Source organism: Balearica regulorum, chromosome 2 (genome assembly GCF_011004875.1).
Source record: "Balearica regulorum gibbericeps isolate bBalReg1 chromosome 2, bBalReg1.pri, whole genome shotgun sequence".
Lineage (NCBI taxonomy): Eukaryota > Metazoa > Chordata > Aves > Gruiformes > Gruidae > Balearica > Balearica regulorum.
Window position 1 is genome coordinate 26945433 of NC_046185.1, and position 27945 is coordinate 26973377.

Here is a 27945-nt window from a genome sequence, read left to right on the forward strand (position 1 = left end):
ACCTCATGCAAGTCTCTTCACCCAGATGTTTTTTCTTCCTTCCCCTACTCTTTTCAACCTGTGCCGTTGTCCTTGGGGTGTGATGTGGCTGTTCACAGGGTGTCCCCCCCAGCTCTTGCAGCTTCTACACTCCTAGGTGAACGTTATGAATACCATGCTTGGACTACATCTGTAAATTTAGTCCGTTACCACAAGTTCTAGCTCCAGTCCAGGCTTTGTTTGGTTCAGAGTTGGGAAGCTTTTCTTTAGCAAGTTGTGACCCGTGGCGAATTAACAGGGAGTCAATCTGAAGCAAAGAATGGTTTTAATCTTGGCAGCAATGATGCAGGCTAATGTTAAAAGGGATTTCAGCTCAACAAGGCAGGCATTAGAGAGAAGTGACCCTAGCTTCTGCTGAGCTGCACTGTCTCTGAGGCTCTGTCCCTGGCTCATCATATGACTTTGTCAATGTCCTTTGTTTGCCACAAGACTTTTTTGTTTTTCATAAAATCAGATACATGATTTAATGTTGGGTGATGTACTAATACCATTCAAATACTGCCATCCTACCGTGTGTGAGAACAGAAAACTGAAACTGTTAGAAATGGATGCGATGTGGTGTCTGCAATGGAAGTCCTCTACTCTGTTCAGTATGGCCTCATCCATTCCCTGAGTCACTCAGGTTTTCTGTGCCACCCCCAAGACCTTACTATTCCAGCAAAGGAAAACAAAGCTGTGGGTGATGGGCTGTGTCCTTCCCTTCCTGGACTAGCTGTCCCCGTCCCTCCTCTAACCAAAGTCCCACAGCAGAATGGCTGGTTAGGTTTGGCTGGGGAGGTCTCTGGCTCCTGGGAGGGTGCTTGTAGGGGAACAGGAACACAGGAGAAGGGATGACTCCAGATCCATGTGGTGCCACAGTCCCACTCTGACGTCCCCCACGGACAGGCCCCAGTCACCTAATAAGGTTGGACAGATCAGGTAGTGTGGGGTTAACTACAGCAGAGGGAGAGAGATCCTCCTCTCCTGAAACACCACTGACCCTTTATCCAGAAAGTTTAATATTATTGTTACAGTACTTGGTGATGTTGTGGTGCTTATTCAGCAACTGCTGCTGTGAATGACTCAGTGATGTTGTCTGGCAGTCGTACAGTATGATATACACCAGAGTAATTGGGAATAAATTTCAGATTACTGATACTGAAAACATTTTTCAGGCAGTGGTTGGTTTGGTCCTGTTCATGTGCTCAAGAGGTTAAACTTATTGCCAGAGATGTGGTCTGGAAGAGTTTCTTGCTGGTTCAGGTAGGCTAGGGCTGACAAAGGGGTTTTCTTCAGCGGGGAAGGAGGGAAAGGGGTATTGCTTTCCTTTTGGTCATGGTCTTAGAATCATTTACATGTGTGTTGTGGTTTTTTCCTGAAAAAATACCCCAGTAGGGAATCTTTGACTTCTCCTGTGACCTCAGTTGCTCCTGTTCTGTTTAAGGTCAAAAGAAAGTCGTTTATGTAAGACAATGGGAGAAATTTCTGGCTATGTAGTTGCAGGGATAAAAAGAACAGAGAAGATGTTTTGTGGAACATCTGTTACATGGATATGCTTTATTGTGGGCAACTGAATTGGATGACCTGGTCATCAGTCTCTATATTTTCCTTTATTGTCTTTAAGTGCTCTCAGTGGAGAACTATTAGTAGAATTTTCCTACCTTCCTGCCTAAGCACAGGCTAGCTTTTATTGGAGTTAACCTCTAGTAATTATAAAGCCAACATCACAATAACAATCAAACAGATGGGACATATAATATTCATAAATTATTGAATGCAGCTTCCTCATCCTTCACAATAAGCTCTTCAGGACAGGGACAGACAGTGTCTTGTAAGCACCTACAGTACAACAAGGAGGTAAGCAACAGCCAACGTGATTTGTCAAATCAATTCAATTTCCTTCTCTGACAGAGTAGCAAACCTTATCGATGGGGAAGAGGAGGAGGTGCCATATGCCTTGACCTTGTCAAGGCTTTTGACAATGTCTCCTGGTAAACAAACTAGAGATGCATGAATGAGAAGCTACTGCAAGATGGGTACAAAACTGGTATCAAAGCTGTTCTTGGTAGTTATTAACCATTTATTGTCTGTTTGTAAAGGTGTAATAAGGGATCCATAGTGGACCCAATATCTTAATTGCAAGCGGGATGATGAATTTAGTTTGCAAATTATACCAGTATGGGAGACAGTGAAGAGATAAGAGTTTAAGATTAAAATTCAAACGAAATTTCAGAAATCGATGAAATGGCTTGGAAAAATAGAATATAATCCAACAAGGAAAAGGACAAGATTCTTAACTTTGGTATAAATAATCAACCTATAGACTGAATATGGGTAAGATGCTTAGGCAATAATTTTGGAGAAAAGGTTTATAACAGTGAGCAGAGTCACAGGCAGACTGTGATTGAATGTGTAAGGAGAGTACATACATACATAAAAGATACCGATAAGGCCTCAAATGAAATGCTGTGTTCAATTTTGTACAAAGATCAGGAAAATAGTCCAGAGGAGAGCAAGAGGAGCCCAGAAAACAATGACTGAAGGACTGGGACTGAAGGCCTGATTCAATCTGGAGAGCAGAACGCTTGTGAGATGTAATGGCAGTCAGTAAATACATAAAAGCCTTATGCAAAGAAGAAGGGAATAAATCAACTATCCTCCAAGTCTGTGGTGGATATGACAAAAAGTAATGTGCTAAGAGTTCAGTATGGGAGACTTGAGTTAGATGTTGGACATGAGGAAACTTTTCATGATAGACCTCGTGAAGCACCGGGGGAAAGCTCGTGAGGCTGTGCCATCTCCGATTGTAAGGATCTGTTTTTCTGTGACTCTCCAGTCCCTCTGTGGAACCTGGTTACTGGATGAGTCCTCCGGGTGCGTATCTGGGGCAACAATTAATCATCTCTCGTTCTCTTGTCTTTGCTACTTAGCTTCTATCTGGCAGATCCGCTCCTGTTCAGTTTTTTCCCCTATTAAGTGAGCTATGAGTACACCTTCAAACGGGGTATGTTAAATAAAGTCTGAGGCCTCTAGGGACAGGGATGGCAAAGACCAGAAGAGCATGCTCAGGACTTGTGCAGCTCTGAAACGATGGCGCTGCGTGCTACCTCCATCTTCCTAGAAGCTCTGACCATAAGTCTGTTTCCACTTATTTCGGGGTGTATCACATTTCCCTCTATTTGCAGCCAACAAAGTTAATAAAATTGGTGTAAGCCAAATTGGAGCTGGGTGCAGTCAGTCTCAGAAAGGCAGAAAGACTCTTTGTGTGGTGTGTGTCCTTCTTACCATGCCTTACGCTGCCTTTTTCACACCCCTCATCATCAAAGAAATAGTATGATAGTTTCCAGTGTCCAAAAATCATCTAATCAAATGTTTGATAAAAATATGGCTTTTAATTGCATTAATGGTGGGTACTTCACTCCTAAGCAGTAGTATTTTTGTTTTGCTTTTCTCATTTTCAGAATTTGTACTGAAACATGGTTGTTTATATGAAACTGCTAGTAGTTGTTCCATAGCAATGTAATAAAAATGTGCTCAAAACTACATGTGCACATCAATGCATGTATATATTATGTAGGTGGAGAAGAAAAGAAGCGAAACACCCACCCAGTGATGTGTTTCAAATTCATCATGTTAATTTATTTTTAAGAAAGGTATTTAATGTTTTCATAGTTGTCTGTCTGAGTAGGAAATGTTAAAGAGATTGTTGGAAAGGTTATTTGAAGAACTACCATCATGGTGCGTTGAAGATACTCCTTTTACATGGAGCTATTACTTTTTAATGGCTGTAGGCATGCACCTGTTGGGCTGGAGCAAAAGATTGTAAAAGATGATTTAGCACTGAAAGGCGTGAAAAAGGACTCCCCATCAAATAGTATCTAGTAAGCATCAATGTTTTTAGTGCTGTTCTTCAGATCTTTTATAACGGTCTTGCAGTTAATTGAGTATATTCTACAGGTATTGAAAGCAATGAAATTACTTGACTAATAAGCTGATTAAAAGTATTGATGTTATTTTTTGTTTTGTACATTATTGATATAACCAGTTTTCTGAATTTCTTTTCTTAATTGCTTATATAGATTTTTAAAATATTCCTTAAAAGAAGTATCAGAAAAGGTGATAATTTAAATATGTTCTTCATTACTCATTACAATCAATGTTTAATACAGATTTTAAATATAAAGCATTTATTTATTTATTGAAATGCTGCTTTTCATGGCAACTCATAGCAATTTCTGAGGGATTTTCTAAGGGATTCTATTGCCAGTCAGAATATTATATTTAACAAATACTACCAGACTTCTGTTTTGGAAGGAAAGATAGCAATAATTAAATGGGTATATTTTAGTATATTTAAGAATGCTTTATATTTTGTTTTTTTTTTTTTAATCTTGCATGCAGCATAAAAGGAACTTATTCATTTTAATGCATCCTTCTTGTTGGCTTAAAGCTGAAATATAGTTGCTTGAAAATTAATTTACCCCTCATGAATGACTGGTTGGATTATCTTTGTAGCATTAAATGTCAACCCTGAGCTCAGAGCACATTGTGTCTACGGTAAAAAGTTGTCCCTGAGCACTTAATGTTGTGTTAAATGATGATGTGTCCTTTGCAAATGTATTATTAGTGTCAAGCTGTTCCGTCTCTCAAGATTGAAAAATGGTCAGTGATTTGAGCTGCCATTAAACCTGAATAAAAAAAGAGAGAGGCTGCGGGGGGTTTTCCTGCCTTTTCTGGGCACAGACATACTCTTGAGTAGGTATAAGACATACCAAAATTTTTCTGTTAACCTAAGACTCCAAAAGCTCCATTTGGAATCACAGCAATTAAAAATAAGAAAATATCATTTATTTTGCTGCTCAGAAAAAGAATGGTCATTGAATATGTCTGTGTGACACTAAGAGCATAAAAACCAATAATAAATACTTGAGAGCTTGGTCTTGTTGCCGTAGATGTGAACTAGAGTTCTGTTGCCAATTCTCAAACATAGATTACAACACTGTTACTGATGTGTCATTTGCTGTCTGATTTTATCTGAGGTTAGGCTTGAAATTCCTGTGGAATTTTCTTTTTCTGAGGTTCCTCTAACATCCTAAATAGATAGTTATTCTAGTTTAAGATGTGTCGTGTGTGAGTGGAGTTTCACAGAGTTTCACTGGATTCAAATTCTGTTACTCAATGAATATCCAGTGACCGGTTTAAAAGTCTCTCAAAGATATTTAATCACCTTAGAAGCTAGGTGCCTATGTACCTTTATGGATCTGGGTGATGTTATAAAGAAAATGTTACTGAGAAAACAATTCTTTCCCCATGCCAGACACCTAACTTGCTGGCATTAATAAAGGCACTTAAAGAATAATTCTACTACTGTGTATGAGATGATAGAGCCCAGTTTTGAGGAATCCCAGGGCACGTAGGAAAAAAAAAATACTTCTTATATTCCCCCTATTAAAAAACAAACTACTGTGAAATTACAGAATTTTTGAAAGTACAAACTGATTTGAACATTTTAGTCAATTGACTTGCTGTTTGCAGACCCTACTGAATTCCTGTGGTGCACTTAAGTTACATTACTGTAGTTGCATTAAGGTATTTCAGACAATGTGATTTTATGGCCAAATTCTCCCTGAGTTGTCAACCAGTTAGCCAGTTCCAGGGAAGCATTCTCTCATGACTGGAAAAAGGTAAATCTTCAAGAAAACTAGAAAGAGGACATGGACATACTAGAGTGAGTCCAGTGAAGGGCCAAGGTGACCATCTGGAACACAAGATGTACAAGGAGAGCCTGAGCGAGCTGGTTTGTTCAGCTCTGAGAAGAGAAGGCTCGCCTGAGATGTTATTGCTGTCTACAAATATTTAATAGGAGGCTACAGACAGAGCGAAGCCTAACTGTACACAATGGTAGGACAAGAGGCAAGTTAGAACATGCAAATTCCAACTAGGTAGGAGAAAAATGTTTTACCAGAAGGATGGTCAACTGTTGGTAAAGGTTGCTCAGAGAGCTTGTGTAATCTCCACCTTTGGGAATACTCAAAACCCAGCTAGACTAGCTCCCTGAGCTAACTTTGAGGTTGGATCCAGATTAGAAGTTGGCTCTGTTCTGAGTGGAGAGTTGGACCAGATGACCTCCAGAAATCCCTTCTAACCTATCAGGCTGTAGCTTAAAGCCCATAAAGGGACCATAGCTGGTACACAGGAAAGGTTCTGAAGAAGCAGTGTGATAATTATGGAACATCTTCATAGCAGTGGCTCTGTAGTAGAGCCAAGCTAACTGGCTTGGGAACCACCACGGCATAGCTGAGCAAGGGTGGAATTCAAGCTGTCATTTTAGATGCATTTTACAGTCCCTTTGTGGCTCTGTGATGTTCTCTCTATAGTACAAGTAATACTTAGGAGAATTACTTCAAAGGTAATTTGGCCATGTCCTCAAATGTCCTGAGAGTCCAGATACAATCGTGGGAGACCGGTTCTCCTTCTCCACTTGTCCTTTAGATGTAGTGTCCTTGGCTCAGATTCATTCTGCTTAATCTTAGAGGTGAAACCAACCCACCTGACTTGGGTGCTGAACATCTCTAGGCTCTCTCTGTTGTTGGTGACAGTAAAATAGGTGCTGCCAGGGAGCACTTTAGGCTATCCTAGACTGCTCTTACTCACTCTTGGGAGAAGTCTCTCTATGGGAAGTAAAGAGACATCTAGACAAGCAATCACCTAAAACTGAAGTCAGGTGACCTTCTATGTCTTGAATGGAAGGAGGTTGTGGAGAATAGCGTGACTGAGCCTTGCTCCATCTTGGACCTTCACCCCTGCCAGTGAGATCTAACTTTTCCCTTCCCCCTCTTACAGTGGGGAACAGGAGGGGATGCTCAAAGTCAGCCTGTGGAAACCTTGAAAAGACCAGAGGACCGTTCCCTTGTTCTTGGTTCATTCTGTGGGGTTTTATGGAGGGTTCCTGGAACCTTTGCTAATTCCGATCAATAATCATAATAAGAACATTGATTTCAGCTTAACTAGTATGATTTCACACTTCCACTGTGACAGTAAAGCTTGCCACAGTTTGTCTCTAGTTTCTAATTAGCTATGTATACATTTTAGTATGGGTTTCAGCATCAGTTAGTTACATTAATGTACTTTAGTTAAACTACTACTGGTAACTAAAATTTACCCAGTAGTTTTATTACACCTTAATTCTTTAACATATGAAATGGATTGCTACTGTATGGAAAATGTCTTACTAATGTTTTGATTATGACTATAATACCAGCACAGAAATATTGAGGACAGCAGTTTGTTGGTTGTTAGGAATTATAGTGAAAGTGTTGAAAGGAATTTTAAATCTGTAATGTTGATTAGCAAATTTTACTATCTGTCAGTTTTTTTGGCATGCTGTAAATAACTCATCTTCAAATAATTTGTCTGAGTAATTAAATTTAGATTGCACATTTCTCATTTCAAATATTTTGACTCTTATCTATTTGCTTTTCCATTGTGGCTTAATTGGTGTGGTCTATATAAACGGACAATAAATTTATATACCTTTGTTATAAAGATCAGTCAGTGAATAGAACTTGGTATTCATCCCAGACAGAATTATGATTGAATGTATTTGCAAGATTAAAGCACTGAATTTACTTTTTTCTAATTAAAGGCAATTAAAGATTTGCAGACACAAATAAAAGACAATGAATTGAGGAATAAGTGTAGGAGCAAGTCCATTTGCAGGTGAAAAGAAGTGCCTTTGAAGCAGAACCAGCTGTATTTTCATTGAAAGAATAACAGTTTAGGAAGCTTTTCTGCATGTGCTTGCTTGATAGCATAATGTACTCATAAGCAGCTTACGCAGTACAGTATTCAGAAAATAGCAGTGCATTAATTTTTAAAGTAGCAAATGCAGGCGAAGAGCAATGCTGCCACATGATGATAATGAAGGTGGATATTGTAAAGTCTACTGAGAGAAAAGAAAGCAGGGAGCTCCTGAAATGTGAACATTTATAAAACAATAACTAGATATTCATATGATAATAAGCTTGGACAGCAGCATCAACAAAGGCCAAAGATGCAGTCCTGTTTCTGCTTAAGCCTGATGAATTGAAAAGCAGGGAGGCAGTCTTTAGTCTGTTATTTAATTCCAGTAATGAGCTATTGTTAGAATGAAAGAGTAAATATCTAGAAGGGTTGGGAATCTAATTTTTTTTTTCTCGTGAAGTTATTCTATAGATTTGTTCAGGTTGTATCTTAAACGGCAGCATCTTTCAACACAATCTTAAATGTAGGCAGTTTTCTTAAATATAGTGCTCACGAAATTGCATTCTCAGTTACATGTATAACAGAGCTTGGTATGTATGCAAAAGTACAGTGTTATGCGTATTACCTGGTAATGTCGCAGTATTTCTGTAGACTGAAGAAAAAAAAAAAATGGTCACCCAGAACTTAATGAGCTTGTCTAGCTCATATGTATTACGTACTTTAAGTTTTGCATTAATCATGATGTCACTGGGGTTTAGTTAAAAAGAATACTGACTATACAAGATCAGGTCATCTCTAATCTGTTATTAAAGTTATTGAATAGAACATATGTGGGATCTCACTTTCCCTTGAGAGTGGAGATAAACCACAAAAATTCTTATAAAATCCATAGTTTTTTAATCCTAGTTACATGAGGAGAAACAAACCCATGTTGCATATTGTATGAATCCCTAATATTTGCTCTAAGGGAGACACTTTGGCATTTTTCACAAAATAGCTGTGTTTAGTAGCTCCAGAAGTCCCTGTATTTCACCCTTATCTTCACCCTTTTCTAATCCTACAGGTGGTAGAATAGTCTTCGTTTCTACACGTGGAAAGTTTTCCAAGCAGGATCTGTAAACAGGGCACAGCTCAGTTAAACTGCTACTGAGGTCACTTTGCCACCAAAGGAGTGGAAAAAACTGTGCCAGAAGGATGGAAGGAAGGGGCGAGATGAAAGGTGAGCTCTGGAGAGCTTCTGAAGGGCTAAGGCAACCTCAGACACTGAAATGGAAAGGTGGATGATCTTTGCACCTGGTCTTGGGAGCAGAGAGATGATGGCTGTAGTCAGTAAGAAAAGTTGCTCTATTGTGGGCTAGTTCTTTGGCCTTAAAAATAGAGAGAAAGTGATGGACTTGGGAAAAGTTGTAAAGAAAGAAGTGGCAAACTTGTAAAAAAAAAAAAAAGAAACTGGGGTAGTTATAAAAAAAAGTTAAGAAAAGAAAAAAGCTGACACTGGAGTTTGAGAGAAGAGATGAGATGACGAATTGGTAACAATAATGAGAAGTAGAAGAGGAAAGGGTTTTGCTTAAGTAATACAAAAAGTAAGATTTGGTCTGGAAATTTTCCAATTCTGTCTTTTTGGCTGCTTCTTGCCTTCATACGTTCCCTCAGGAAAACTCAGTGTCTTGAATAGACATTGGGTAAAGCAGACAAATGATGATGAGTCTGTCTTAACTGGCTTTGCTGGTCACTTCCTGGGAAGAAGAAACAGCTTAAGCTGATGACTCAGACAGATAAATGTACAAGAAAGCTTGCAGGATAAGTGAGATAAAACTAGAAGACGTGGGGAGTGTGAATATACGTATTCCAACTGGTTGAATTTGTAGGCCCAAAAGAACATAGGGAGCCTGTATTATTTATTTGTGCCTGTTTTCCAGGTGGTAATGATCAGTACTCACGTGGTAGGGGCTTTGCATTTCATAGTTCTTTATAGTGCTGTAGTGCAGATGTCTTTCCCAAGGCCTCAGAAAGTTCAGATGTTTTAAGAGTCTTTTAGTACAATTGCTGAATCTGGTTTTCATTACAAAGAACTCCACAGATGCCCTTTTTAAACTTTTGCACTTGGTGGACTCAGACTGTTTCCCTACCTTCTTTTTTTTTTTTTTTTTTTTTCCTTTTGGCTATCACATTTAGCAAGGAGAGTGGTAAATTAATGGCAGGTGCATAGATTTGGAGAACTACCAGCTCTAGAGTCATTATTAAAATAGCCTATTTGTTATATGGGGGGGGGGGGGTAGTTGTTCATATCAGATTTAATGTAAATCTGGAAGTATTCTCTAGATAAGTAGAATCCAGTCTTAGCCATAGCCACAATACTGGAATAAACAGTAGCAGAGTGCCTGAAACCAAGGGAAAGAACACCAATAAGGTTTCCGTTTTCTAGGAATAGACTTGGTCCTGCCGATAGATGTAGTTCATGGGCTGGGTCTTCTGTGCAATATTTACCCCTTCACAGCTGAGACCTGGAGAGGAGGAGGGAGGATGGGCAATGGGAGGAAGGGGAGGTGGGTTTCGGTAGCTGACTTGTTTCCCATTCCAAATGGGCCTTACAAAGCTTTCCAGTTTTCATTATCTATTGGCATTGCATCACTGGAAGGGAAACCTCTGACTGTCCTGCTTTAATTACCCCAGACAGGAGAGCAGCAAACCTGAATTATGAGAACTGAAGTTGAAGTTAGTCCTTGTCAGTTATATACTTCTAAACAAAGGTATTTTTCATGCTTAAAACATCTCGGATAAATTTCTGTAGTTTGTTTGCAAGTAAGTAAGAACAGCTGCATCACTTTATTGAAAGTTGGCTCCCAACAAACAAACAAAAAAATTCAAGGCTGGGGTATATCTATGCCAAATTTCAGCCTGGAGTGAATTTTTATGAGTTATAAACTCCTGCCATTTATAATGGAAATTCTGACAGCTCTTTAACTATTTCATAGCAAAAGTACAGCTGCAGTACTTTAGGGAGAAGAAACACGTTCTCTTTCTGGCTGGCTTCGTCTCATGACTTGGCCATTTTGGTGGTTCCTGCAGTTCTTTCCCTAAGTGTTCAAAAAAATTACTGTACTCCTGATGCATCCTATTATCAGATATTACTGACTTCTGAAGAATAATGCTGCAGTGGTCCTGTCCTACAAATGAGATACATTGGCTGGATGAACATATTGGAGCATCAGACATAAATAGTCATTCTGTCATCTTTTCTTCACTCTGTCCTCTAAGAAGGTTCCTTGGATATATGCTTCTTTTTTTTTTTCCCCAATAGACATGGTTTCAGTAATTTTTCCTTTTTTTCATTGAGTATTTTCTAAGTTATTTCAGGTCTTTTATGAATAATATCTGACCAAAGGATAATACAGAGACCTTCACAATATATAATCCCTAAGGCTGAGGAGAGATTATACGACGAAAGCAAATTCGTAATGCGAGTTCAGCATCCGCAGTATGCTACAGAGAGGAGCTCTGCATTGAATGTGAGCAGAGTGATAGAAAGACTATACAAAGGCAAAGGTGTGTTTCTATGAATCTAGTATATCCCTGGAGAAGACCTTTCTTTTCCAATTCATGTTTCAGGATTTCACCACTGCACTATAATATCCCAATATAATATTTGAAGGTGACCATAAAATGAGAAGATCGCACTATTGATTATGAACGTAAGATCACATCTGGTTCAGCAGATGGGAGTGTTGCCTACACAAAACTACTGGGCACAGTTTTAGAGGACAGGTTAAATTATTTGAATGTAACAATAATGAAAGCTAATGTACAACTACATGAAATAAGTGGTTTAAAAATGGCCAAACATTTCTGCTTTAAGCATTGTAGCTCAGCTTTGGAAATAGGCGAAAAGGATGAAGAGGAATGTAGGCATTAGGGGGGGAAAATGGAAAGGACTTTTTTGAAAAGCCAAAGTGGTTGTACTGAAGCTCTACCCTTCTGAGCAGTTTCTTCACCAATTCCTTTTCCTTCTCCTCCTTTTGTGACTGTATCCGTACCTTGACTTCTGTTGACTTAAAGAAGCTATGGTTAATAGTGCATAGTACAGCAGTAACAGGCCCTTCAGACAGCAAAAATATCCCTGAGAGAGATCAAGTGTTTTACGCTTTATTATTAAGTTAAATGATTTATGCCATTTCTAAGTACTTGCATGTCCTCCTCTGAACTCGGTTCATATGGACTTGGCTGCACTCTTTGTGGCTGCAAGAGTTAGTCCCTGTAAGCTTTAAAAAGTCCATCTAAGACACTTCTAGAAGATTCTGTGTAACATGTTTCTACAAGCAGATGGTGTGAAGCAATAGTTTTATTAGCACTTACTTGGACTGACCTGCATGTCTGAGTTCTGATACACGCAAATAATGTTCTGATTCAGAATGATGAAACATTTACACTCACCATAATGTCCTGTATTACACATTTATATATGCATAAGAGATGACTAACCAACAAAAATTGTAATGAAAATTTTGCTTTGATTGAAATGTGAGGGAAAAAAATCATCCATCTTTAATCTACTTATTTGTTGTCTGATGCTTACTGAACAATTTAATAATCATTGCACTAGTGGATGGCTATCCGTACGTGTATTTTGATATCCCTCTGGAGTAAGAGGTTCTATGCTGATTTGTTGGCCCTTGCTTGTTGCTGTCGCTGTCTGTGCTAAGGACCGTTGTTCCACAGATCGAGCCCCTGTCTTACAGAGTAGCTCCTGTTTAAAGTGCTGGACTGTGGGATGTTTTCAAAATGTTATATCTGACTTTTCAACTGAAATAATTGCTGAAATTCTTTATATTCTTTTTACATCATTTTCATGAAATGTGCTTTTCTACTCTAGGAAAACAAGATTATAAGAAAACCAGGCCTATGTTAAGAGCTACAAGATTAAAAGCAGAGGCCAAGAAAACTGCACTAGGCGTAAAGGTAGAGACCTATTTGATAGCTTATACCACCTTTGTGTATATGTTGTTTCTGTTCCCCATAGATGTACTGTGTGAATATTGATTTCTGAGAGATATTGTTTATGACACTTCAAAATCTAAGTAGAATGCCAGAATCTAAAATATTTATGATGGATTGCTTTTACTTAACCCTAAAATAACTAGAATAGTTGAAATGCTAAAAGATTTAAGTAGTCCATGTCCTTGTTATGATGCATACTTACTTTAGGGTCAATGAAGTACTGTATGCTTAGCAAATTGATCTTTTCAGGGAACCTCTCTACACAGAGAACAAATGCTTTAATGATTTCATATAGTTATAAACCTTACAATAAACATCTTCCTCCTTCCTCTTACTATACTATACCCAGGAGTAATTTAAAGACTGAGTTTGTTAAGTATTGTAAATTGTCGGCATTATTATCTCAGCCTACATCCTTGTGTACTGCCCCTGACTTGGAAAAAGAAGGCTTAACTAAAAGCAAAACACATGGAAAGGTACTGAATTTTATTTTGGAAATGTCCCTTTTTCAGCAGGTATGAAGTATAATAATGACTATTTGATCACGGCCATGCATGTGAGCAAGGAGGACAATTAGGAGTATTTTGTACTATTTACTACCCAGTGTGTCATCAAAACAGAATTTATCTGAACGCACATAGTTTACTTAAGTTGCATCCGGTATTTTTCCCTCGCACTTATTTTTGAATCAAATTGATATACAATTAGCTTAGCAGCCAGGGTAAAAACTGAGCAAAATAAAAAAGTGGATCAAATACCTGGGTATTCTAGTGAAAGAAACTTCAGAAATGTTAAAAGGAGAACATTTTCTTGTTTCTGGCAGATGAGAAATCAATTTTTTCAAGTTATAGCTTATAGCAAATGCCAAGGTATTACTACCAAGCTGTAACAGCTGTTGAGCTGCCAGATGATGTATTTGGTTGTCTTCCAGAATTTGCTATTATAATCACGAAACAGTGCTTTCTTTTTGCTCCTGATTGCTGATCTCGATCAAGCATTACCGTACGATGCAGTATGTTTTCACAACATAATCTCCTCAGTTAGTGCTGTGTGTCAGGTTTTAATGAGAAAAAGTAGATTGCCTTTTTTGTTTAAAGGATAGATTATTAACCTTTTGAGTGTAATGTTTTTTCCTTCCTTTCTTATTAAATTTTACTTTTTCTTTTCATTTTACTTTCAATGACATGACCTTTTAAAAGTGATGTTCTACTTGGAGACTTTTACTGTACAACCTAGTTCTTTTAAAATGTACAGGTTTTTTGCATGTTTTTCACAAGTGAGAAAAATACGAACCTTGGTCCTTCAAAACCTGTTTTATTTCCTTATTTTCTTAAATAATTTTTACGTTAAAATGAGGGAGAATAGGGAAGCATATGTGTAATCATGTGTATAATGAAGAATCAAGTATTAGTGAGTAAAGAAATCAAGAATGGTTTATTTTGTACAAATATATTCCTGCACGTTATAGTAGAACACCACCTGACTTCCTGGTAAGAATGAGTTTTGCCGTCAAGGCACACTCATGCTCTCCAGGTCACGGGATGTTGTGCTTTGGAGGTTCTGCTAGTTGCAGTGTGCAATGTCTCAGGTTTGCAATTCTGCCTCTGTCTTTTAAAAAAAAAAAGAGGAAGGAAATTCTTTAAATTATTGTCATCCGGCTGTATATATTTTTTTGAACGCCTGGACCTTTAAAATATGACTCTGGATCATCCCCAAACAGATCACAGTCATTTGCTTTGCTTCCTAATTGCTGAGAAAAGCTGACAGAGATGAAGCAAAAGGGAAGGTAAGTTGGGCACCTTTCCCTCCGGGGATGTGCTTGCAGGGGAAGGAAAGTAGGGCCTTTTTATGCATCCCTCTCACTGAGCCTGCTTGATGCCAACAACCTCAGGCTTACTAAATGTTACAATACTTCTACCAGAATATGGGCAATCCCTGTAGAATAAAACCCTGCACTCTACTGACAGACCCTGCAGCGTTCAGCGCGGAAGCGAGGCATATTTAATATCTCAGGGTAAGCTTGCACCTCTTCCCATCTCGCAGTGACAACTCTTCCCCCTGCTCTATCCCTCCGGTTCATCAGAGCTTCACCATGGGCAGCGGATGCACCTGGAGTGTCCGCAGGGAAATTGCGCTCCCCACCCCAGGAGAGGCTGCTTACTTGTGAAGCCCCGTAACCTCTCCCCCTCTCTCAGGCAGGGCTTGTTTTGCTCGGCCCATTGTTAAGTTCCTCCAGCTGTCCAAGAGCGATCTTCTTACGTTCATCCTCCACACCTATCCCAGATACTCCTATGTTGTCTTCTGGATAAATTTTGAACTAAGAATTTCTTGAAGTCTCCTGCTTAGTGTGGCAGCAGGGTGTTAAACCAACTGCTCCTCCTGTCTGTGGTTGTCAGAAGAGTCAGCAGAGTTGAGGTCCCATCAGGTTAAGTACATTCATGAAACTATTTTGAGGCTTGAGTGTGCATTCCTTTGTTTCCTGATATTCAGAGCTTTTGATTGTGCCCGAGCTCTTCCTTTGGGAAGGTATCGTCACAGTTGTCACTTCATAGTAACAAAGTTTTCTGATGGTGATAAGTGACATGATTCACCTTCCAAAGGCTGAGGTTTTAGTCTTTGTGTACGATGCAGGGCCTCGATTCTGTGCTGTGACAGTTGATTAACTTCAGTCTGTGTTGAGGAAAAAAAAAGTGGTGTAAGTACAGTGCAATGCAATAAGTAGTCAGCGCTTTAAATAGAAGTGTCCAAAGTTCTTGTAAATCTTTGTGAAAAGACATGTGTTTACCATATATTTTATTTGTTTATATAGGTTTCAGTGCATGATGCAGTATGCAGCATTTCAAAATATATTAACATTTTCTTATAAAAAGCTAAGTTTCAGTTAATAAAAATATTGTAGAGGAAGGATATCCTTATCATACATGTAAAAGTACAAGCTCTCTCGGAAAGAGGGATATTTTTATAATTCTGTGAAATACCTAACACATTGAGTACCATAGTGCCACTTCAAACAATAGGGGGTTAGTGCTCATTGATACCTCTGGAGTTGTTTTGCACTAGTGTCCTGAAGAGTATATTCCCAGCTGTAAACTAAGACTTGGTGTCATATTTAGGGGGGAAATAAAAGAGGACTGGAAAATAGTGAAGGGATTTTAGTCCTTAATTTCTGTGAAGATAATGAAATTCAACTATTGTGTATTTTGCCATGAGAGCTGACAACATTCACTTAAAAAAAAGGCCCTGTAAATGACATAAAACTTTTCAGAACCAATCCCCTGGAGATCCTTCACATTTCATCGCTGGCATACTAATTAGCTTGTCTTGTCAAACTTTGATTGCCTTGTCATTTTAATGCAAGGTTTAAAGTAACAAAGTTTCTTTCAGTCACTGGCATTTAGTACTTTTTAATTTCCCCAATGAGAGATTTTATCCGTGTTGATAATGTCAGAGAAGCAGCTAAGCACTAATAACTATCAAAAGTTAGTTTAAGCAGGGTGACCATGCTAGTATTTGGTGTGTAATATTTGCTCTTTAAACATGTTTAAAAATTAAATATTGCAGCAGAGCTGTTGTGCTGGCTCTGTTTGTATATGTGACACTAATACAGACAGTGCCAAAATATATGGTATCTCTTGGAAAAGCAGGACCCCTGTCTCGAGAAACAACTTGGAGAGAAAGCAGTATGCTGCATGTCTCCTGGTGTTTGGCTAAGACAAAATTATTTGTAGCAGGACCAAAAAGCGAGCCTCGGAACCTTCTCTGAGTGGTTTTTTTGTTGTCCCTCCACGGGGGGCTCGTGCCAGTGGAAGCCCACCTGCTCGTCCTTACCGGGTGGAGCAAAGGGGTCTGCACCATTGGTGCTAACTCTGCTCTCAGTGGGTGAGGAAGAGGTGCCAGCAGGAGGGTGGCAAGCAGAAAGTGGTTTGAGGAGTGTGGAAGCTCAGCCCCATATAGCTGGGGTTTGGTATGCAGAGGCTGAAAGTAATGGGAGTTCTTGGGGAGAGATTTTTTTCACAGGCTGCAAGAATGAATCAGTGGTCCGTGGGATAGATGATGAAGTTTTCTCTGTTATTGAAAGGTAGACACAAATCTGAACAGTAGTATTTTACACCCACTTGCAAAGACATAATCGACTGCAGAATACCACTCCATAGAGAATTATTAGCAATGTAGTACATCCATTGAGCTAAGGAAAAAAATGTTTCCTAAAAAAGGGAGAGCTTACTGTCTGTTATTCTTTTGTGTATCTACTTCATCTATTATGTAGCTAGCTAGCTCACTATTAAGAGTTTATCTCATCTGGAACAAGTTATGTATGAATAGATAAGAAGACATTCCTAGTGTATTTTGGCAAAGAGTATTCTCTGATTTCATGCTGTTCATAATCTGCTAACTTAGTGAACTACATTTGCCAAGATAAGTTGGGAATATAGTTTCATAGCTTTGCAGAAATTAAGGCCACAAGGGACTATTAGATCATTTGATCTGGCCTTCTATATGTTACAGATCATAAAATTTCATCCAAATACTTTCTAGGAAGTCCAAGCACTTTATAACGGAGAAAATACTGGGTCTTCAAAGCAGCTTATGTGCCTCACGTGGAAGAGCAGGGCAGCTTAATGTGCCACCAGTGGACTAACTGTGATATTCCCAGTGATCCCAGTAGTCAGACATTGATCCCTGACCTTGAATTGGAAGGGAGAGGAAAAAACCTGTGCAAAGAGAAAAACAAAATCAGATTTCCCATCTGACCCTAGCCTGACCTGTACGCTTAAGTACAGGAATCATGCTGGCTTTCAGCATGTGAACAAGATGCACCAAGGAGAAACTTAGGAGGATTTTCTGTACCATCTCGGAGCAGTAGTCCATCTTTCTTAGGCTTTGTTCTCTACTTATGGCCGTCTCTAACACTTCAAAGGATAATTGACAACAACAAAATTTCAAATGCCTGAAATGAAATCAATACAATTGGAGGAAAATTTCCTGAAAAAAGAAGGAAACTTCTTTTGATCCTATACAGAAAAGTCTGAAACACAGGAGCATAAAGTGCCATTACTTTTAACAATCTGGTACTTCGGGGGTTCAGAATATAGCACTGACCATGTAAGTAATCCCAGTCTTCCTGGGGCCCTGAAAGAGGCGAGCAATCTGGAGGGCTGATTTCGCCCACTCCAACGCTGGCAGCCAGGACCTCCTTTTCACACAAGCCCAAGTTGAAGTATTCTTCCCAGTAGCTAAATAAAAATGTACTTTCCTTTGAGAGATCTGACCATAAAGACTCACAGCCATGGAAGTCCATATTTTTCCCAAGAGGTAACTGGAATGTTCAATCATTCTTGCTCCTAGGAAATGGCATCTTATTTCAAGACTGAGCTTATCTAACTGCAGCTGGACCTTGAGAGGGACCCCACACTGTGAAGCGCCTTACTTAAATACAGGTGTATGGCATATATAGTTCTATGCTGTAACCAAACTCCCTCTCGTTCTTCTGTAACATAAAATAAATACCAGTCATCTCCCTACTGGAAATCTCTCTGCCTTTGCACATCCAGAGATCACACTGAGGGAGTGGTTACCCCTTCAATCCAAAGACCTTTTTAGAGTCACAGTTTTTCAAGGCAGAGTCCTCCATTTTGTAAGTACTATCTACATCTTTGATACCCGTATGTATTATCTTGCACTTAGCTGTATTAAAATGAATCCTGTTGCTTTTTGATCATATAGCCAGGCCTTTTAGATGACTCTGTAATAGTAACTTGTTCTCATTATTTGAGACAATAATGATCTTTGTTCCATCTGAAATTTTTACAATAAAAACCTTATAAAAATTACTGATAAAAGATAATAAATTACTTTTGTTACCTTGTAGCAGATGCAGAATGTCCAGCATTAAGGAAGTAAACATCAATTTTTAAATATGATTTCATTGAAACTCTAAAAAATGGTCACAGTGAATATCCAGATAAAGTCTTCCAGTTAGAAATTATATGGGTTAAAAAGGTTGATTGTCAAGTCCATGTATGTTTGTTTTATTTCTATAGGTATCCTTGGTCAGCATGATTTTCTTTTCATCTCTTTTCAGAAATAGCTAGGGATAATTTAGCATTTCAAAGACAGCAATTTGTGATACTCTTTCAACTAGTTTTAAACTGGTTTCAGATAAAAAAGGTACAATTCTCTTTGGAGGACAATTAAAAATATGTAAAAAATCTGAAATTTCCTGAAAGTGTGATATCTCTCTATATGTGTAGGATATGCTGCCATACACAGTGTCCAGATTTGTATTATTACAGCCAACATTTTTTCCTCACCCCTGTTTTTTCATCTTCTGATTAATCTTGTTTAGATCTCAGCTCTGCAACTTGCTTCATCAGGGTGAATCTGAGGATGTTATCCAAGTATTTTGGTACGAGAGACATAAACCTGACAAAAAATGATGGGAGGATTAAATCTACGTTATGCTGTAATGGCATGTGTTTCCTTTATGGAAAAGTTTCTGAAAAACTTAACCAAGCTGAAGTCAGTAGGGTTCTACAGACATTGTTCTAAATATAAGAGAATATAATAGAAAATTCTGCTCCTTTTAAAGACTTCTTTGAGTGTACTTTGGGATTTGAGAGCAGGGATGTTATTTCCTAGTGTTCTGTACCATGTTATAAAAGAAAAAAAAAAAAAAGAGAAAAAGTCCTGTGATCATTTTAAGTTTATTTCTATAGGACCTTTTCTATATTGGTTAATTATTCATGGTGAAATCCTCTGAGTAAATGGATTTCGCAGAGGGATGATGGGGATGATCCATAAAGTGCAAGAGAAAGGGAGCTATATATGCTGAGCGGGGAGTATTTTAACATTTCATTTCTATGCATGGCTTAAAATACAAATAGCAAAGCCTGATAAGTATAAAACAAATTAAAATGACAATATATACTGTTGTTGCGAAGACAGAATAGTGGTGTAGCATCTCATTTGGTATTTACATTGCAAAATTTATGTTTATAAAAGTTCATAAACTGGATGCAATTCTTAAGAGACTGCATATCCCTAGCTGAGAGCCAGGTGTCCTTTGTGAGGCCATTTATTTTAGATTTTTGTTACTCTTCCTTCTTCAGTAACTCAAAATTAAGGTTCTTGCATAATTCTCAAACCTGGAATTTCATTAAGGCTTTTCGTTCCCAGGGTTAATAAATACTGATCCAGCCACCCAGTTCCTAAAGCCTGTGTAAGGAAAGTGGTATTGTTATCTCAGTGTTACTCACTGCAAAACTTAGGCAGAGGAGTTAAAGAACTGCTCCCGTCAAAGGAGTTACTGAGCAGCCTGAGAATAAAATTCAAGATTTTCCCAGTTCCATTTCCTAGAAAACAAATCTTTAATGTAAACATTCCCCCAAATTTTTCTGCTGCTACAACAGTGTTTCATAAGGGAGCCTGGGGAGAAGGGAGAGGAAAGGTGAACCTATTGTAAAGCAGAAAGCGTGGCATCCAAACAAGGGAAAAAACTTTTTAATACTGGAATGAATTTGCTCTCTGTGTCAAGTGTGAACGGTGCCTGCATTGTACGGTTTTGTTGTCCACTCTCCTGAGCAGATGGAGCTTGCAGTTGTATGTCACTTGTTTATTACATCCTCTTAAGATTAGTAGCTGTGTGGCCAGATGGGTCTGGGAGCACAGCTGTGGATACAAGGAAATAAATGAAACCTGTCTGATGCTGCCATGCCCTTTTGTGAGATACTGACGTGTTGCAACTGCAACAAAGCAAAAATCACTTTCCTTTAATGTATTAGTGAATTAGATGTACTTTTTTTTTTTTTAATCAAATCATATGAAATCAGGAGGATGAGGTTCAGAGGATGATATAATTCTAAGAGGAAAATGTAGTTGAAATCTGTGGCAAACAGCCTCCGCAAATTTACAGGAGCAATTTTAATGTGGTAAAATAAATTTAAAGTACATCTCAATTAATCATCTGTATAAAATTTAAAGCAAAGGTTTCTATAGAACAAAGACTCCTATAGAGCATACGCCAACTAGGCAGTAGTATTTCAAAGTTTATTAGATGGCATATGTTGAATTATTGATCCAACATTCTGATAAACTATATAATGCATTCATGTAAATGCAAATGAAATGCTGTTCTATAGAAGAATGCCAGATTATGGGCTAGACTTTTAAAAATGAAGCTAACACAGTTTTAACTCCTTCATGGCAGTGGACATACAAAGTTGGTCACAAAGCCACCATCAGTCTAGAGATATGGGATGGAATTTGTCCTACAGTGTAGGTCTCCACACCAGAGATAGCACCTCTCTTCCCCTTCTAGTCTAAGGGGAGAAGTAGGCTTTTTTAGGAAGAATTCACTTGACCTTTTTTAGAGGACACAATGAATCTTACACCAAAGAGGGTCAGATTCTCTCCTTGGATGGTAAAGGGTGTCTGATTGTCTAAGTGTGGTGTAGGCATCTCCTTTCAGTGCCACTGGCAGAGTGGATTTGATGTGGCTTCTTCTGTACAAATTCAGATTAGTTATAAAGTCAGTGAACTGTTTTTCTTCTCTCAAGTATACAGCTGGATTGTTGTGATTCGGATGGTTTGTAGGTTGACATGAAGCTGAGATTTGGAAGGGAGGTTGTTGCTTCTTTTTGTAGAGGGAAAACTGTTTTGGGGGATAACAAACTAACCTGTTCCTTGTGATCACCTCAGTGCATGATTTTAAAAATGCGTCACGATGATAAGGAATGAAGCACAGTGCATGTTGTTAGCTGTGGAAGCTGCACTTTCTGTGAGCTGAAGGAACATAGGGATTTTTCTCAAATTTATATTTCTTCTTTCATTGTCTAGCAAAATGAGAGTCAATGCTATAGGAAAATAAAAATTTAAAAATGTGAAATACCGTGACATTGAAAGAAGTAGTTTTATGAAGTGGATGATCATAGTATGATTTATTATATCTGAGATCTAAAGTTGGAGCTTAACAGAGTCCAGCCTTAAGATAGAATATGATGATAGGCAGTCACATAATGAGTATGACGAGTAGTACAAAAACATTTTTCTGCTTCTGAAAGCTGCTATAAATCATGTATACTTTGGAAGACTCTTTTATGTTAATTAAGAAAGATGCAGCAAGTTGCAGTATTTTATGGGAAGAGAGGCAAGTGCAAATTGTTGTGCTTTTTGCCTTATTGCAGAGGGGAAGGAAGAAAAGTTTCGTCCAATTCTGAAAGATTTTGTAGCTCCATATTGTAATGCATGCCAGGAGGTTGGGAGGTAGAGGTAGCAATTTTCATTGACTTCCACCATACTGTGTTTGCTTCATTAAAAAATTACAAATTTGTTGGCAAAAAGCAGTAACATATTGCTAGAAAACATCAAAATTCACAGTGTAAATTCATAACTTAAATTTGTGTTCAAAACTGTGGTTTGTGAATTCTGTCTTTTCTTTTAAAAAGGAAGGAGTAGCATAACAAAAGGATGTAAAGCTCCTGTTTCTAGGTCGAACAAAAGACCTTTAAGCCAAATATCTTATTTCTGGCAGTATATCAGACTCACTAAAATCTTGATTAAGTCAATGGCTTTACAACATTCTGAAATGGTAATCACAAAGAAGAAATCATTAAAGTATCAATGCCTTATGCAATTATATATGTCTGTTATTTTGATGTGCACTATAGAATGGAAATAATATATATTCCTGATTTATCTGAAAATATGGTACTATTGCTAACAGGTTTTTTTAAATTTTTTTTCTCTTGTTTCTACAGGAAGTTGCCCTTGTCCTTGCAGCTATACTGGTATTTTTGTTGGCTTTCTATGCTTTCTTTTATCTTAACATTTCCAATGAAGTTGACCTTGATCTGGATCCAGATGAAAACTAGCAGATGCAATGAATCTATCATCAAGATTTTTTTCAACTTGAACAAGACTACGCAGGAACACACAGTACCTTCACTGTGAGACAGTAAATGATGCCATTTCTTGCGGTCCAAATTCATAAGAAAGTTTCACAATACGTCAGTCACTTTTACATTCCAGATCTCCAAAATACGAGAACACTGATGCCCGGCAAGTGTATTTGGTTAACACCAAAGCCAGTTTATTGTTTACATTGTTTTTTTCTCAGGCAGAGAACTTTGATGTGAAAAGACAGGTGCTATTATTATCATGGGTATTGATGCTGACTTCACAGGAGGAGAGTCTGCCTTGACTAAATTTAGGAATCAAAGCTTCCTAATAGCCAAATTAAGTTCCTTTTCCTTTCCCAAAAGAAAGCAGAAATGCCAAATAAAAAGTCTTGTCTTGATTTGTATTTAAAATATATCAAAACCCCTCATCCTTTCTCTCCCTTTTAATCTTTCTTTTGCGTGTGTGCACATGCGTGTGCATGAAGGAATTGTAGGAAAAAAATATCTTTTTTGAAGCAGTCTGTCACCTCCTATATGGACTTAATTTTATGTCATCCCAGATTCTGTGTGCCCATATATCTGCAGTAATCTTTTTTCATTCTTTTGCCAACTGTTCAGCACACATGTGTTCTGTCAGAAATGGCACCTGGATGACAGAAGCTCTAACATTCGCATATGCCTCTGAAACACAGTTCTTTGCCTCCTGTGCTGTCTGAACTAGTGTAAATAGAAAGTTCAGTCGATGTTGGTTTTAATTAGTGTATTGCTCTATTAATATAAAGTCAAAATCTTATTTTAATTATACTCTTCCCGCTGGTTGTGGTATCAACTTGCTCTACCTGTTAGGGGGATGTTGCAAAAAAATTGCAGTCATTTTAATCATCAAACTAATGTGAGAAGTTGTAAGTATCAAGAAACCTTTTTTTTTCATACGTTCTAGTAATTGGGAAAATCTTGGCCCCATGACATCCTTCAGTTCTTGCAAAGTACTTTTTAGAATATGCACTGTCGAAAACATTTCTGATCCCTTTGATAACCACAAGCCACTTGAAGAAGTAGGTATGTCAAAGCAGCTGCAGGGACCTGTGAAATTCTGGCTTTATCCCGGTCTGCTGCTTCGGCTTTGGCATATAACTGAGCTTGTGGTTGTAAAGGTTCAGTTTTGATCCTCTTAAAACTGTGGTCAGTCTTTCTCTAGTTCGGATTCACTTTGATACCAAGAAAAGCATAAAGCCGTTGGTGATGAATGTGGCAAGGGAGTTAGGCAGATTGGCTTCCAGAAAAGTTATCATAATTCTGAAATTCTATTAGCAAACTAGCTTGGCTTTATCTTTGATACCAATTTCAGGGCTGAATGTTAGGTTTAGTTGCAACTGAGATATTTACTGACTTGTTCCAGAAATGCTCAGCTAAAATTTCTTACAGTGATTTTGAAGACAAAGGGATACAAATCATAGCAAATATTATAATGGAAAATATATTTATTTTAAATTGACACAGTCCTATTATCACCACTTAAGGAACTTAGATCAATACAGTTAATTTTTAAACCATACAGTAACTATGACCATATACATTATGAGTCTCTAAGGATCCACTTCTTACCTGTCATACTCCTCATTCACTTTATGCAATGCAAAACAACTCTAGAAATGCAGAGTACAACAGTCTTCCGAGAAGAATATGAAAGAGAAGCATAAACGTATATGTGCAAATATTTCTCATTTTCTAATTATGACTGATAGAGACACAAAATCCTAATATTTATGCATTTATATGACCTATAGTCTGCTAATACTTGCACACGTGAACAACGCTCAGCAACCTGTTGCATTTGTGGTGAAGCATTATCTGACACATGGCCCGACTTTCAGTGGAGAGAAGAGCACATCACAAGCTGTCTCCTTGGATGTGACGTGCCTTTCACTTCACCAGTGCCACACCACATGTCACAGAAGCTGCAGACCTCTCCTGTTACTTTGCATGAGAATTTTCTTGTTCCATAAAATGCTGGAAGGATTGCTTTCTTAATGTCTGCACGTAGCTCTCTGGGTGATGTGTGGCCTGAGAATGATGTGTAGTTATCCCCTTCATGCAGGTTGTCTCATAACTTGCTCTCTGAATCAGTTCCATGAAAAAGCAAGCTATTCTTACTGTCAAATTTAGGAACATGAAGTTCCTAGAACAGGAAGATTGCACTTCCCATAATTATGACTCATAGACAAAATCCGAAGCGCATACGTGTTTGATTGAAGCAGCTTCCCTGATTTGTGGCTTATCAGTCCATATTGCCCACAAGTGCCATAGTTTGCAGTTTGTCTGTTGGCTTTGTTTAAGTTAGGCCTTTTCATTCATGTGAAAGATATTCACATGTACCAAGAAAATTTCCTTTTGTGTAGATGAACTGGATAGACTCCTGTTCAGTGTACATAGAAATACATGTCAAATATCGCAGCAAGTACACTTTATCTCTTATCAGTACAATAATTTCTAATGAGACTGTGTCAATGGTTTTGTAAAGCTAACAGCTCCCACTTTTCATGAAATTATTCATCCTTGGTTTTCTAAAAGGCACAAGCACAACAATATTAGCAATGAGGTCTGATTCTGAGCTTACTAATTTATGATTCCCCTGAGTCGACTGAAAGTACAACTGATTTACTCCAAGGGAAAATCAGAATCAGACCTGAAGTTATTTCCACCTTCTGGAGGGCTACATTGTCCATGCCTGGTATTTTAAAGTTGAGACTGATTTTAGTCTTGCAAACATGTGGCTTATTTTGCCCTTAATTATATCTGAGATTGAAATATGCCTCTTGGTTTTTGGACCACCTATCTTTGTATGAGTTGCTCAGTATCTGTTTTAATAATAAATGTATTTTTACTATTTTTGTGCTCTTATTAATGTTGGATGTGTCACACAATTATATATACATTTGAAAGGACATTAAAGCGATCTAAACAGCACGATGTTCAAATGTGAGCAGTGATACTCACCAGTTTTAGAATATGTGGATTATTCTAGGCAGTTCTAGCCCCTAAGCTCACCTTAAAACTAAGCATAGCCTATGAATACTTAGAAGACAGTAAAGAGACCTTCCCTTGGCATCCTACCCAATACCAACAGAGCAGATCTCCTTCTGCAGACAAAGTTGTTCCATGTAGCTCCCATCAACTTCAGAGAGCTTAACTTTATTATAAAAGTAGTACTTTTATATGCTTGTTGCAAAGAAAGGTTGCTGATCAAACTGTTTACACAGCAGCCCTGGCGTAATGGGGCAGTTTTTTTCAAGGATATTCACCTCTGGGGAAAGAGTAGATGTCAGTATTGTTATTGCCCTCTGCTTGTGGAGTAAACTGAATTTCTTCCCAGCAGAGGTTGTGGAGGAGATGCCTGTACTGAGTCCTCGTGCTGTGGGTGGGAGCGGATGTCCCATCTGGAATAATCTCTGTCTAGCAAGGCACAACAGTCTTCCAGCAGTGATTTTGCTTAATAAATCTTTCCTCAGCAGTTTTCCTTTTCCCTTTGATCCTACAAAAGCAGAACCAGCATGTAGACCATCTCAGGACAGAAGCCTCAATACTAGTTTTACTAGTGCTGCTGGTGAACATTGCCAAGGACAGGCTTTAACTCTATTTCCTAGAGTCCATAAATATATTTTACTGGAAGCTTAGGAGGCATGTTAAGCATTTCCCTAATGGACCTTAGAGATATATTTAAACTTTTCTTGAAGAACGCTTTATTTAAAGTTCACTGTTGCGTATCATATAGATATCATGTGATTCAGGATCTGTCATAGCTCCTTCCATACATCACACCAGCTGTAGCAGGGACGACACGTAGACTGTGAGATTATGCTGCAACATGTAACTACGAACATACGCAACATGACCAAACTCATCTGTTTAGGTGTCACCTAGAATAGTTGACCTAACAAGTTGTGTTTGAAAACAGTTTTTAAACAACCCCACTAAATGAAGGCACAGTGTAAGCCCTACAAAACTGCTCATCCCATTTCCATGAAAATTGCTACCATGGAAGAGGCTTATCTGCTGAGTTAGGGCCAAGTTTGGAATGCTGCCCTTTCAGGGAGGAAACTGTTGCTAGCAGCTCCCGATAGAGTGATGATTCGTTTTGCTCTGATACGGGATTGTGCCTATAAGGCACAACTGAGCCAGTTGGTGAAGGTCAAATGCATTCAGGACAATTCTTAGTAAAGGACTGTACTTGAAATGCAGACTAGGCAAGTTAGAGTGCCAACAAACAGGATACTACATATCTTGATCGCATTTCAAGTTTTACTTACAGTAGCATAATAATTAGTGGTGCTTATGACTAAGAAAATAACAATATGGCACAAGAAATGTGATGTTGGAACTGCTTCTTAAAAGATTTTGTAGTGGATTATGCTTGCACTTTGGGAAATGAATCCACGAGATGAATAAACTGGCAAAGATTGTGATCTCATGCTTACAGTATTCTTCCCTGAAAGAGCCGAGAAGATATTTTGCAACACTTTTCCCCATCATCCTCTTAGTTTGCTGTAATACATTATTTCGTAGATGTATTGCTGTACTTTTCCAAGAGTGGAAAAATATTTATTGTAGTTCATCAATGCATTTAATTGACAGAATCCTCTACTCTTCCTTTTATCCCTCCTTAATCACAACCAAATTGGTGGGGAGACAGCCAAAATGTTAGGTACCAGTGTCTCTCAAGCAGATGTCACACCACTATTTTTTAGCTCGTTTAAATGAATAAACATGTTAAACTGTGAAGTATTACATTTTAGACTTTTTCATTAAAAAAAAAAATGGGACAATCTGTTTACTGTCCTTAATTAAGACAACAATCGTGATGGTTGCCAGTTTTGGCAGTTGTAATGATGAACTATAAATATTGGGACAAATCAACTAACTGGTGATTGTGGAGGATAGTTCAAGTAAAAGCCTCATTCTGCATGAATACTTTTTTCAGTGCCATATTTTTTCTAACTTCTATAATTGTTATACTGGTTTTGCATGTTAAAACCACAAATAAATACGTGACTAGTCAAACAATAGGCTTGATTCTGTTGTCTTATTCTGAATCACTAAAAAAAGGAGATAAAAGCTGACAGCACAGTTCATGCCTTGCCCAAATTCTCCCTAAAAGGTGTTTGTTCAGGTCAGTTATAAATGTGAGCTATGAAGAGCTTCATTTTGCTGAACCTTGGAAAAACTGAGCAGCATATAGATCTTTGGGAAGTTGCCATTTCACAAAGAGTTGTTGGAATTTTAAGGAGCAGAGCCA

The 27945-nt window shown here is 38.2% G+C and overlaps 1 protein-coding gene across 4 annotated transcripts in view; it reads left to right on the forward strand.

Annotated features, from left to right (window-relative positions):
- TRIQK (triple QxxK/R motif containing) overlaps window positions 1–27713 on the forward strand; it is a 63572-nt gene extending 35859 nt beyond the window's left edge. For all 4 annotated transcript variants that reach the window (XM_075743730.1, XM_075743732.1, XM_075743733.1 and 1 more), the window contains 2 exons: window positions 12632–12717; window positions 22512–27713. In XM_075743730.1, coding sequence (XP_075599845.1) covers window positions 12632–12717; window positions 22512–22625 — 200 coding nt within the window. In that variant the 3' untranslated portion in view covers window positions 22626–27713. The remainder of the gene's footprint in view (window positions 1–12631; window positions 12718–22511) is intronic.
- The last annotated feature ends 232 nt before the right edge of the window (window positions 27714–27945 follow it).